The sequence below is a fragment of the Amblyomma mixtum genome, chromosome 1, assembly GCF_055824585.1.
Source record: "Amblyomma mixtum isolate Tamu chromosome 1, ASM5582458v1, whole genome shotgun sequence".
Lineage (NCBI taxonomy): Eukaryota > Metazoa > Arthropoda > Arachnida > Ixodida > Ixodidae > Amblyomma > Amblyomma mixtum.
The window spans coordinates 310,187,581-310,200,209 of NC_143012.1; the positions used below are offsets into that span (position 1 = coordinate 310,187,581).

Consider the following 12,629-nt stretch of genomic DNA (forward strand, 5'->3'; position numbering starts at 1 on the left):
ATTTCTAAGCTCATCGGATTGCGGCAGATGTTCCTTTTCATCTTCGCACTGCAAAACTGGCCCCCTGGGATCTGTGAGCGTAACAACAACGTGGCAATTTTCGGTTTCGGTTTTGTTTTAGCGAGCTCGCTCGTTTTGCTTCTCAGTCCGATTGCAACAAGCATCAGTTCAACGTCAATATTTACGTCATTACGTTTTGTGTGTGATGACCAATCAGGACTTCAATGTGTGCTTCGTTTTCCGGTTCCGGCAGGAGTTTTTTGTCACGTGATAAAAAGAGGGGCTATCGGCCATTACTCGGCGAGACGTAAGCTCGCAGCTGGCAGTGGTTGGTGTACGATCAAGATTTTCGCCGCTGGCAAGCTCTCGCTCAAAAGTTTCCCAGGAAAATAACGATGGCCGACAAGGAACCTCTGTACACCCCATTCTTCGGCGTCATGGGAGCCGTCGCAGCCATGGCATTTAGCGGTAAAGTGCAACCCTCATCCTTGCTACTTTCGGTGCTCCTGCTGCAGTCGATCCGCTCAAGCGGCCAGTGCCCCTAGGCCTAAGTCAGTGGAGTAGGGATTTTTAAGCCGGCCGAAGGCATTTAATCGCAGTTATAGCATTTTCAGCGTCAATGCTGCTAGTTAGGGAGCCACTACTGCGATGCTTGACGACCATTTTCAATTTTGGCTTAGCCTTCAACAGCCGAGAATAAATCATCGCTCCGTGCTTGAAGCACTGCCAGTTGTATTACTCTGGGTTGCGGATGACAAATATGGCCAAATTTTAATGCCTTTTGCGGTATTGCTTCGTTCTGAGACCCCGTACCATCAACGCCCTAGTAGTGTCCGGTACTAGATGCCGGGGCCACATTTTGGAGCCGGGTTGACCGTCTCCGCACCGCCGGTAAAATGAGTCTAGTGCGCTGGGCCCATTGACTCCCGTTCTGAGTAATCGTTCGGAGGGAGGGGCATTCTCGATACCCGGTCTATCCTGGCTATCTGCGGCGTTTCAGAATACTGCCACTCATCGTTGTTTTTCCTCTCCTTTCTGTAGCATTTGCAGCAGCGGCTGCAAAAGTGCTTCCCAGCACCGGTCTCGTGACCGCGCATGCCGAGATTCCGTGGCAGGCAGATAACGCGCCGCCGTAAAAATTGTAACTGCGTCCAGTGCTGGCGCGTCTAATCTTCCCGTCCCCACCAGAATTCAGGATAATGTTGACCGTAGTACCGTTTTCGTGCTGTAGGAGTTTCGAGAGAATTTTCCAGCAGTGTGGGTGGAGGGGAGGGGGGGCGTAACCTTTCTAAAGTCACGCGCTTGCCCCGCGAAAGGTGTATTGGATCGCAACCCCGATGCTTCCCGCTTCGGCAACGTTTCCTGTTGGCGATAACCTGGCAGAATACGCATTTGGCTGTAGCTTCGGACAGGGTTACCAGCGCAGCTGCGTCGGGAACATGGCCTGGAAAGAGGCTGCCTTGTATGAAGCACGACCCGCGTTCATTCAGTCACGTGAGATGCCGGCGGCGCTCATCAGCTGCACTCTTGTAATGAAGTGCTTCGTAAATGAGCGCGACCGCGTAAATAAAACAATATTTAGGCTGCTCTTATCCTGCCGTGATTCCTTAATCGGTCTCCCCTGCCTTCCTTTCAGCGGTCCAGCGCCGGCTCGCTGTGCTGGCGCTTCTGATCTAGCCGAATGCCGCCCTTCCTTTTCTTAGTCGGTGGTAATATAGCTGCAGTTTGCTGGAACGAGACTAGCTACACGGTGTGGTTTCGTGCAGTATAATACATCTGAGCTCCCGTTTTCTTCAAAGCGCGTCGGTAGATTTTCTTTGCCCTTTATGAATCTGCCTTTTTTTTTTTCAGCGCTGGGAGCTGCCTATGGCACAGCAAAATCGGGCACAGGCATTGCAGCCATGTCTGTGATGCGACCGGAGCTCATCATGAAGTCCATCATTCCCGTAGTCATGGCAGGTATCATTGCCATCTATGGCCTCGTCGTCGCTGTACTTATCTCCAGTACCATCAAGCCAGACTACAAACTATTTTCGTAAGTGACTTTAGTTTTGTTGCCGTGTGATCAGTTGCTCACATGATAGCACAGCTTGCCATTGTTTATAATCTTTAATTTTACATCTGCAGTGCAGTTCACAGTTCTGCTAGAAGTTTAAAGTGCTGGCACTGCTTGGCAAAATGCATGCATGCGACTAAAGGCTCAGCTTTAAAGTGATGTTTTGGCGAATTAGTCTTATCTGCTTTTGCTCCATTAAACTCAATAACTAAAGTGACTGCACGTCATCTGACATTTTAGAAGTTCGCTAACTGGAAGGAGGATGCATTGTCTGCTTGTTGTCCGCACCATTTTTTTTTTTTAGGCTAGTTCAGGATGAGATGTTTTACTTATTCTGGTCTGAAAACTCGACCAAAATACGCACACTTGCATTTTTCCTTTCACCTGCTGTGAGCAGGTGCTGTAAGCAGGAAGTATCATTCCTACTGATTTCATCGCCACTATAGTGGATAGCATTTTCATTTGCGTAATCTGCCTGCACACTATTCTTTTTCATGCACACATATTTATTTGCTTGCAAGGTAGCCTGGGAAAACTGTCAAAGCTGTCAGTTTCACTTCAGTAATTGTGAATGCCTGGTTTTCTACACTCAAGGTGCCCTTCACTGGTGTCGCAGCAGTGGTTTCGGTGTCCGGCTGCTGACCCGAAAGACGGGGGTTTGATCCCAGTTGCAGTGGTTGCATTTCAATGGAAGCAAAATGTTAGAGATCAATGTACTGCGCATTGTCAGTGCATGTTAAATGGCGTCTCTCATAAAACGTGAGTCGCTTTCACACCCCATAAGCCAATCCAAACCAGTTCCTAAGTTGTGCGGCATTTTTTGTGCTGGTTTAAGTTGCAGTGGTCCCAGTGCTACATTTGCAGTGGCATTCCTAATTAAGAGGTTCCTTTAAAATTCCACATTTTTACTTCGCCGCGGTGGTTCAGTGGTTATGGCATTGGCCGCTGACCCGAAAGACATGGGTTCAATCCTGGCTGCGGTGGTCGAATTTTGATGGAGGCGAACTCCTAGAGGCCCGTGTACTGTGTGATATCGGTGCATGTTATAGAACACCAGGTGGTCGAAATTTCCGGAGCCCTTCACTACGGCGTCCCTCATAGCCTGAGTCGCTTTGGGACGTTAAACCCCATAAACTAAACCACATTTTTACTTCGGCTCACGTGTGCTAACTTGCACTAGTAGTCTGCATTTGTTAGTAAATGGGCTTTGTACAGTAGTGCCTCGATGTCTCGTGCATTTCAGCACTCTGCAGGCAGATCGATAGCCATTCTGCAAAACTGGGAGCTGATTTACAGCAGTAGGCAGAAAATGTGATGAATGCAGATCAATGTAAAGAGGCTGCATGTGATGGCAGGTATTTGCCATATGAAAGTGAGGTATTTTTTTCTTTGTTCAGTGTGCATGTCAGCTGATATGGCAGTTGGCACATTACTCTTCCCTGCGACATCTCCCATCATTACTGAACTCTTGGTTTACACATTTCAAAGCAGATTGTTTGCTGTGGCGCATTTTATTCTTGCGCATTGCTGTCTTTCATGTGTAAAAGTACGCTGGCAGTAACTTGGATGTTTTTGAAAGTATGAATAACCCCTAACACTTTTTCAGTTCATATTGCTATGAGAGGTAAGGTCACATTCAAACCGAGCAACCGCAGCACCAAAATTAATGGACAGCTCCAGATTTGGTTTGTTACCAGTTGGTTTCTTTGTGCTGTATGTTAGCGAAACTTATCACCACAAAATATGCCGGCAGAAGTGCTGTTATAATGTTGAGCTACTTTCCCTACAGCCTTGATGTGCAACCTGGTGTCAAGACTTACACTGAAGTGTGTAAATTTAATTCCTGGGTCTGTGCATCGAGTGCGTGTGAATTCACTGTTTTATTTCAGAAGCCTTGGTACATGTTTGGTACATGGTTTGATTTATAACAAATATTACTTGAATACTCATGCTGCAGTGCATTCCTTCACCTGGGAGCCGGACTGAGCGTAGGACTGAGTGGATTGGCTGCTGGCTTCGCCATCGGCATTGTGGGGGATGCTGGCGTACGTGGTACAGCGCAGCAGCCTCGGCTGTTTGTCGGCATGATTCTGATCCTCATTTTCGCAGAAGTGCTCGGGTTGTACGGTCTCATTGTGGCCCTGATCATGTACTCCCGCGGTTGAGCACTTCCCTCGTTACTGGCTCCACCCATTGTTCCTCCTCTCACCCCTGTGCCCCCGCTTTGCCTCCCCTCCCTTCCTGGTCCCACTTCGTATGGTGAGTGGCGTCCTCACCCTGCCCGCTGGTTGAGAAGGAAAGGGAGTCAGAGGTCCCGATTGCTTCTGGTGACGTTGTAGCATCCCTTCGTCCCATTGTCCAGGCATGTAACGGAACCCCCTCCGTCACTTTCTTCCGTTCCTTTCCGCACCTTTCCCTGGAAGAGTGTTGTGCACTGCAGGTTGCACTCGTCAGTGTATTTATTGATGTTAACGAAACTGCTTTTTTTCTTGTTTCGTTTGGTCCTTTACAGACACTTGTTTTTATTGAATGCTTCCTGCATGTGCATATTGTTTTTTGCTCATATTTTTTCTAAAGTTTCTGAACTTGTTAGCTTTACTGTCTCAAGTCTGCAAACATGACCTTTCTGTCGGCACATCTTCGCTTGCGCATGCTGGATGTCGAGCAAATGGATATGCAGAGCTCACTTGTGGATTGCTGGTCAGTCATTGTCTGCTCCGTTACATTGAAACTTGGTTGCTGCTTTCTTTTGGCAACCGTCTGCTGCATCTGGCTGTTGGGGTGCGGACATTCCAAAGAGAGCTAGCCCAACTTTTATGCCCTGTCCATCCATTTGTTTCGTTTTACTTTCTCCTATTGTAACGCTGCATGCCCTGTTACTGGTTTTCTTTTATTGCTACTGCTTTACAGAACAATCTTGTACTGCCGGCAGCAACATTGCCAGCAGCCATGCCTTGCGTCGTCAGATTACACTGGGCGAAGTAGTTGAAGCAGTGTGTGCGAGTTGGTGTTAATGGAAGGAAGCACAGCATGGCGAGGCACTATGGCCTGCTTTCACAGCCTGCATCCTAGTTCCAGCTGCAAGAGCTCGAGCATCAGTCAACTCGTGGCTGAAGCAGACATGGTTCATTATTTTTACCTTGTAGGCACTCTATTCTTGTGGTAACACTAGCAGGAGGCAGGAGTGTGTTTTGCTAATGCAGCTTGAAAATATATCCTCAGGGGGAACGTGAGAAGGCCCTTTTATGTCCATTTGTTGGAACGTGGAATGCCGGACAGCTGCAGGCGATTTTGTTTTATAGAGGGATTCCATTCAAGCGCAGTGATCAACCATGCATAAGCATGCCTGCCAAGCTAATCCTCGGAAGTCAGCGGGGCTTTACCTCTGCCTGTCTACCCCAACTACCTGGCGCCAAAAGCGTTGCAAACGCAGGTTCTGCAGATCATACTTGATGTATACGTGGTTGAAGTGGGGGCACTCCCATTTTTGCACGTCTAGGATTCTCTCGATATCAACTGCCACTGGTTCGCAACGTGGGGTTTGAATGAGTTGTTGTGCGCTAGAATTGTTGGAACGAGTCTCTACTTATGTCCGTTGCATAATGAGCATGTGCCCTCCTGTTGTTTCTCTGCTGCCATGGGTGCTGCAACAGTGCTGAGAACACGAGTGCCAGCGTGTTGCACTGATCATGTAAACCGTATGGCACCACCTGCGCACATGCTTATTGAAATAGATGTCTACATTATGACTGTAACCAGCTTTCTCTGTGTAAATACATTGGTAGTAAGTACTGTGATCTGGTGAGCGCATGTATGTTTAATCCAGCTGTAAGCGGAAACTTCATCTAGGTATTGTCCTGCATTAGGAATGGCATCTGTTGACATGTTTTTGGAAGATGATTGATTTTTCTCAAGGTTCTCTGTTGGCAGGTGGTATGAAGTGGGTTCAATTCCCTGTAATATAGTAGTGGTGTATGTGTATGTATGTATATATGTGTCATATACATACTTCTTTCGTGGTTCTTTTTTTTTTTTTTTCAAAGAATAAAGATTTTTTTGTTTGAATCCAGATGGTGTAAATTTTTCTTACCCTTGTTTCACTGCAAGTGAAAGGTATGAAATATTCTGCCTTCAGCACCTTCACACACTTGAATCTATTTTAGTTATGTACCTGCACCTTCACACACTTCAATGTTATATACCTTTCATCTCTCCTTCCATACAGGCATATGGGACTCCTTAGGTTCTGTAACTGCCCCCTAAACATTTGACCAACTGACGCTGGCTTTGTTCAGGAAATTCCACGCATGGTTTTTCCTTGCCGCGGCCGAAAACAGACGCCATGATGTTTTCGTTCTAACCCCTGTGCCTTATCTTTTGTAACCGTTACTATTCTTGCAAGACGAGCAGGCTAACCGAGTACTGCTTCCTAGATGTATTAGTGTGGTCGCAAAATATTCCCTTCGAAGGAGTAAATCGCTATGCGCACACTTTGCATGGCTGCGCAGGCTAGATGCAATTTTACAGCTATTCTTTCCACTAATAAACACGAGCTTATTAGTTTAGTTCATTATGCGTTTCTAATTCAATTTTTAAAGCAAAAACAGCATCAAATTCTACTTTCCTGCAAAATCTGAGAACGAAAGCTGGCCAGAATTTTATTTTGCAGAAAACGGTCGTACCCGACGAGTCTTCGAAAAGCCCGCGCAAACATGAATGGCTAGACAGGTGTGCCTTCGTACCTCTCTGACTTTGGAGTCAGGTAGTAACCGTTTATGTTGTCTTCAGCCTTGTGTTGTGTCAGCGTCACTGCTTGTTTCCTGGGGCCCCGAAGTGCGACCATCATTCGCACATGGAACGGTGGAACTAACTTCTAACTTTTCAAAGGTTTGTTGGTAGTTCATTTTAAACGCTTTCGTTTCTGTGAAAAGCACAGCAGTTCGTAAATAAAACATAGAAGAAGCTCAAAACATATCCTAACAATATTGAAATGGGTAGTTAGACACGATGAGCATCCTCATAGAAACGGGTGATGCCAGACACTATTATGCTAAGTATTCTCATTTAGGTATATTTTTAACCAATCTATCAAACTTACAAGTGTCGTCAAAAAATTTCAAGTGCCTAAATTTAAATAAAATCCTAAGTTCTAAATTATCTAAAACTAGACGTTAGTTCCTGACATCTGGCGGAGAAAGAGTAAAGCAAGTGCGCTCACCTGCCTGCCCTCTGGAAGGTGCGTGGCGAAGCTCAGTGATCTCGTTTTCTTTTCGTTCCGACGGGCGGATTTCAAGTTTTGCGGCCCAGGCCCAGCCTGTTTGCGAAACGCGAAAGGGTCCAACATTTCCGCGAAGTTCTTTGGAGGCAGGTCTGTGCACTGTGTCAAGAGGACGACACATCTTCAGGAGTCGGAATCGTTTCCGCGGCTTTTCTCGTTCTCACGGTCCGACGGCGTGACTGGAGGTGCCATCAAGGCGGCAGTGTGCGTGTGTCTGTGCGTAGTCGAAAACAAAAGCAACGAAAACATGGCCGTGCCGTCCCGTTGGCGGAGGTGCCGAGGAGGTCAGAGCAGAGATGTTCCTTTGTGATCTGGGCCGACGCGAAATGACTTGAACGAACTTTGGTCGCGGGATGAGCCCGAGCTTCGCGCAGTACAGCTTCGTCGGTGATGTGGACCGTTGGGAGCGAAGATGTGCTGGAATGCTGCGGCAACGGAGCCCCCGTAGTGGGCAACGCGAGCTGAGGGAAGCCAGCGTTCGTCATAGGCGATGTCCCTTCTTGTGCAGCAACTTCTGGCGTGGATCTGGTGGAAGTGAGAATTTCATGAACCCGATATCTGGTGGAAGTGGCTGAGTTCTCGCTTTCGCACTACTGGGAGCGCCGCACAGGCTTCGCTTGTGGCAAACATCCTGTGTGTGGTTCACAAACATTCTCAGTGTGGAGCGCGAGCAGAGGTGCGTAGCAGACGATGGCAGGTTCGTACCTGACGCGCTCAGGCGACAGCTTGGTGTGAACGTACTTAGCTGGTGCGAATCGAACATGAGGGGCGATGTGCTGCCGCCCAAGCGACAGGCAGTGGTCGATCGTTTGCGGCGACGAATCGAGCACTACCGCCGACACCACAACGTCGTACTCCCGCGCCAGGGGCAGGCCAACAGTGCCGTCTCCGAAGAGCAGCGACAGGAAACGCTCTTGCTCAAGCAGCGCTACTTGGAGTCCAAGGCGAAGAAAGCGAAGAAGAGCGATCACAAGACGCTGAAAGACCCATCTGGAGCGGCAGCCACATCGTCCGCGGATTCGCACAAGAACCTCCTCCAGGTAAGGTTTGGCCTCGTACGTTGCGAGTTTGTCACGGAGATTTAGTTCGCCACAGTAGTGGACGTTTCAAGACGCAATCATACCGGATATTCCTAATGCTTCTATTGCTTCCATGTCGTGTCATTTAACTCGTAAATCCTCACTCATGGCCTGCGTGAAACCATGTGTTGACGCTCGCTAGTGCCGAGATTGTAGTGCCCTAGCACATCGCCTTGGGTGCCAGCGATTTTAACAATAATGCACCCCATTACAACCTCCCAGACAGAACATTGATTGAAACGTACCGGATATTTTTTGGTATTTGGCATTTTTTGTCCTTCATGATATTTAGTGTCATTAAAACAACAAAGGATCTTAGTTAAGCTTTTTCTGTGCTGTGTTGTATCGTTAACACGTATCTGCTCTCATGCTGATGGTTACAAAAACCTGTGCGTTTGCCGAGAGCGAGAAGAAAGGATAGACATGTATGTTGAGGGAGGTAAAAACCGCGAATTTGTTTTACATGAACCCTGAGTGCAGTTTTACCATCGCATGTTTTGCATGTTATCGCAGAAGGCCAACAAGAGGACTGCTGGAAGCATGGAGGCATCCCTTGAATCAACAACTGATGCTGGGCAGTTGGATGAAAAAGACCACCGGCTCAGCAAAATGCCCCGCACAAGCTGTTCTTCAGATAAGCAAGGACTTCAGCAGCAGCAGATGAGCCTGGACTCGCAGAAAATGCAGAATATCCCTGGCTTTGAGTGCATAAAGCAATCATCCACTGGTCCTGCTATTGCACCCAAGTCACCAGGAGCCGCAGGCGCCAGCCACAATCCATCTTTAATGCTGTGTAATGTGAAGAAAGAATGTGATACTCTCGGCTATTGTGGTCAAGGCAATGACTGTGCGCGCTCCCAAGAAACCACCAGTTCATCTGCAGCACCTCGAAGTGAAAACACAGATGCGGGAGAGAAGTTTCTTGATGTGTTTCCAAATCTGGGCCTACCTGAAGATTCTTCGGAAATTTGGGTCGACAACCCTGAGATATTGCGGCACCTCATTGATGACATCACAAATCCATCTGACCTAATGACAGATTTTAACTTCAACTACAGCATGGAAGGCATAAAAGACACTGAAAGCTTGGAAACGCTGAAAACCGAAGGTGCCAGCGTTGCTTCCATAAATGACAAGAAAAGCAGACAGCAGCAGACTGGATTTGGTGGCAGTGAATCGTTTGTGGTGACAAGTCAAGCATCCCAGCAGATGCTGGTATCGGCATTCGAGCAAAGATCTACAAATGCCTTGGACAGCCTCTCAACAAATACAGGGTGCTTGCCCCAGCAGAGCTTTTCACCAAGCAACCCACGTCCCAGCCAGTTTTCTGCGTCAAACATGAGCAGCCTGGACTTCAAACTTTCAGAACCAAGTCCTGCAGCGCAGACGCTGAAACAAATGGCCGAGCAGCACCAGCAGCATAAGCAAGGCCACGACAAACACTCTATGGGCTTGGGTGTTCCTCGCCCAAGCTTTTCCCCGGGAGACAGTTTTGACGTTTCATTAGCAGCTTCTCGCAGTGCAATTTTCAGCACGTCTGAGAATTCTCTCAACCCTTCTAAGGTGATGCAGACGTCAGCCATGTTCCCCAATGTGGGCTTTGGAAGTCAAGCTCTGACGACAACAATTCAGTCCAATTTTCGAACTGATAGTGCTGTGAGACAAGGGAGTAGCTTGCCGGGAGTTGTGTTCGGCAAAGCGAATGGGGCTCAGAGCCAATATGTGGTACAGAACAATCCTGTTGATGCAACTAGACGCCAAGCTGTCTCTCAGATGCCCTTGCGGCTTCAGGAACAGCAGAAGTGTGCACCTAAAGGAACACAGTACAGCAATAGCAGCACCGATGAAAAAACTGCTTTTGTCAACAATTTCAAGGCAAGCTTAGCACAGTTCAATGAAGTGAACAATGCCCCATCACCTCCCCTCGTCAAAAGCCCATCGCAGTTCTCAAAACAAATGTCATCTCCCATGAACTCACAAGCATCCATCATGATGGGGCCATCTAACCATGGTACAATTCAGGTGAGTTGTTCTCTCATTTTGACTAGTCATGATCCTAAAGGTGGAAGTGTATTGAAATTGTTTTCTTTCAATACATAGGTGAACGCACTGCAGCAACAGCAGCAAGGTGTAAAAGACACGAAGGACATTTCTCCATTGAACATATCATCAAACCCATCTTATGCAGAAGCTCTGGCATTTTCAAGTGGAAACATGCGAGGCATAAACCGAAGTAGTATTGGACCACCAGCTCATTTCCAGACACAGCAGCAGCAGGCTCAAATGCAGCAGCACAGAGACAAGCCCGGCTATGCCTCAGTGCAGTTCATGGAATCTAACCAGCTTTCCCAACCACCAACTTCATCACCAGTGGACATCAAGAGCCACCAGCTTCAGTACACCCAGAGCAAGAATTCAGTAGCCCCATCACGTCATCTGCAGCAATATGCAGTGCGGGTCCAAAACTCAATGGCCTTGCAAGGACTGCAATCACAGGGACCACCGAGGGCCACACGGCCCACTGTACAAGCGGCAGGCAGCCAGATGCCTGCTCACTCACCGCAGTTCGTGCACCGCATGACAGCAATGCAAACAGCCAACCTAAATTCAGTGCAGTTCCAAAACCCTGGCTCAATGAGCTTTAATGCTTCCAGAATGACACTGCCCGTTAGGGCTACTTCTCCACAGCAGGTGTCAGGGGCTATGAGGCATCCCATCTCTGCGCCGCAAGTCAGCGCCGTTCAAAAGCCCCTGTACACAAATGCTCTCATGCGGCCACAACGCTCGGCAGACTTTGCAGCACAACAGCGTGACTGGCAGTGTGCCATGGGACAGGGCCAGGCATTGCAGCAGCAGCAACAGCAGCAGCAGGTCTGCTTTCAGCCACAGACATCACAGACGCAGAACAGGGTTGCATTTGGAACACTGTCTCAAGGTGCAGCGCCTCGACCCCCACCATTCCAGCCACCGCAGCTGAGCATGCCGCAGCAGCAAGCCATGACGTCAACACTGCCACCGCTGCCTCAGCTGCAGATTCCACCTCGTAGCACAGCACCACAGACAAGCACTTTTTCACCTTCGTTCACATCAAGTATCTCGGACTTTAACCTTGAGTTTTTGGAGAGCATCGAGAATAGTGACTCGGATCTGCTGAACTTTGACCCTGTCAACTCTAATTTTGGAATACTCGATGACGTGCTTGGAGGGAAGTGAAAGGTGCATGTCAGCACCTTGGGACATTGACTCATGTTTTTACATAATGTACACTGCACATTTTGCATGACTTTTTGTAAACAACTCAGATGATATTACTTACTCCACATACTCTCAACCTTGTGAGCATAACAGTGCAGTGTGTTAACAGAAGGCATTGGTTTACACTTCATTGAGCAAGAATGTGCTGTTTTTCCAATATGGAAATTAGCAGCACCTTGGTTTTATTCCAGCGGTACCCTTTTGTGTGCCTCATGACTGCCTGTAAATAATGGGGTTTTTACTGTAGTATACTTATATATATGTACATCTATATATATATTATATATATACATATATGTATACCTGTGTTCTTGTTTTATACATCGGAAACAAAAGTTGTTGCCAAATCTTGTAAGAGCTGCAGAGCTAGCCTTTACAGTCAATTATGCAATTTTCAAAATAAAAGTGAGGCTTGCCTTATCTTTACAGAAGACGTTGCACTTGTATGCCTTAATTACACTGACTTCATTCATTTTCTATTTTGGCTATATTGCATGCATGTGAGCATTGACCTCAGTCCCAGTGAAAATGCCCTGACATCTCTGCTATCATTTTTCTTTTCAGACTGTGCGTGATCATTCACAGTACAGCAGCAGTCAGGGATCAAAACTACCCTTGCTAATGCCCGCTACTGATATGGCAATGCATTTGAGAAAGCTTGCGGAGATAAAACATTGAGCTGCCACGTTGAGTGTAATAGCCCTAGATTTTTTTGTATTCAGACTTCTTAGCACATTTCACATCAGGAATGATAAAAATATGTCATAAAAAACACAGATGATGAACTCGCAACAAATCCTCCTTTGCACGGCCCTCAAAAGCGGCCCGACTAACTGATATATAGTAGTTTTCTCAGCAGGTCTTAAAAAGTCCTGTGACCATCCTCTCGTCGAGTACTTGGTCATACTCAAATGGATTAGTGGCACTGTCCTAAAAAAGATGCTTCCACAAAAATTTCCTG

At 47.4% G+C, this 12,629-nt stretch overlaps 2 protein-coding genes across 2 annotated transcripts; both read left to right on the forward strand.

Annotated features, from left to right (window-relative positions):
• Positions 1-286: 286 nt before the first annotated feature.
• Positions 287-6,125, forward strand: LOC149372403 (V-type proton ATPase 16 kDa proteolipid subunit c-like). The gene is made up of 3 exons (XM_089566874.1): positions 287-468; positions 1,852-2,035; positions 4,014-6,125. Exons 1-3 carry the CDS (start codon positions 396-398, stop codon positions 4,219-4,221), a joined length of 465 nt encoding a protein of 154 aa, XP_089423000.1. The 5' UTR covers positions 287-395; the 3' UTR covers positions 4,222-6,125.
• A 1,163-nt stretch (positions 6,126-7,288) lies between these two features.
• On the forward strand, positions 7,289-12,099 carry LOC149372404 (uncharacterized). The gene is made up of 3 exons (XM_089566869.1): positions 7,289-8,374; positions 8,927-10,435; positions 10,514-12,099. The coding sequence occupies exons 1-3, from the start codon at positions 8,096-8,098 to the stop codon at positions 11,624-11,626; spliced, it is 2,901 nt and encodes a 966-aa protein (XP_089422995.1). The 5' UTR covers positions 7,289-8,095; the 3' UTR covers positions 11,627-12,099.
• The last annotated feature ends 530 nt before the right edge of the window (positions 12,100-12,629 follow it).

Excerpts from the sequence above, each read along its gene's own strand:
- LOC149372403 (XM_089566874.1), top strand. The coding sequence starts at position 396 with ATGGCCGACAAGGAACCTCTGTACACCCCATTCTTCGGCGTCATGGGA. Across the intron at positions 469-1,851 it reads CGCAGCCATGGCATTTAGCG|CGCTGGGAGCTGCCTATGGC; the intron begins GTAAAGTGCAAC and ends TTTTTTTTTCAG. Across the intron at positions 2,036-4,013 it reads CCAGACTACAAACTATTTTC|TGCATTCCTTCACCTGGGAG; the intron begins GTAAGTGACTTT and ends CTCATGCTGCAG.
- LOC149372404 (XM_089566869.1), top strand. The coding sequence starts at position 8,096 with ATGAGGGGCGATGTGCTGCCGCCCAAGCGACAGGCAGTGGTCGATCGT. Across the intron at positions 8,375-8,926 it reads CGCACAAGAACCTCCTCCAG|AAGGCCAACAAGAGGACTGC; the intron begins GTAAGGTTTGGC and ends ATGTTATCGCAG. Across the intron at positions 10,436-10,513 it reads CTAACCATGGTACAATTCAG|GTGAACGCACTGCAGCAACA; the intron begins GTGAGTTGTTCT and ends TTCAATACATAG.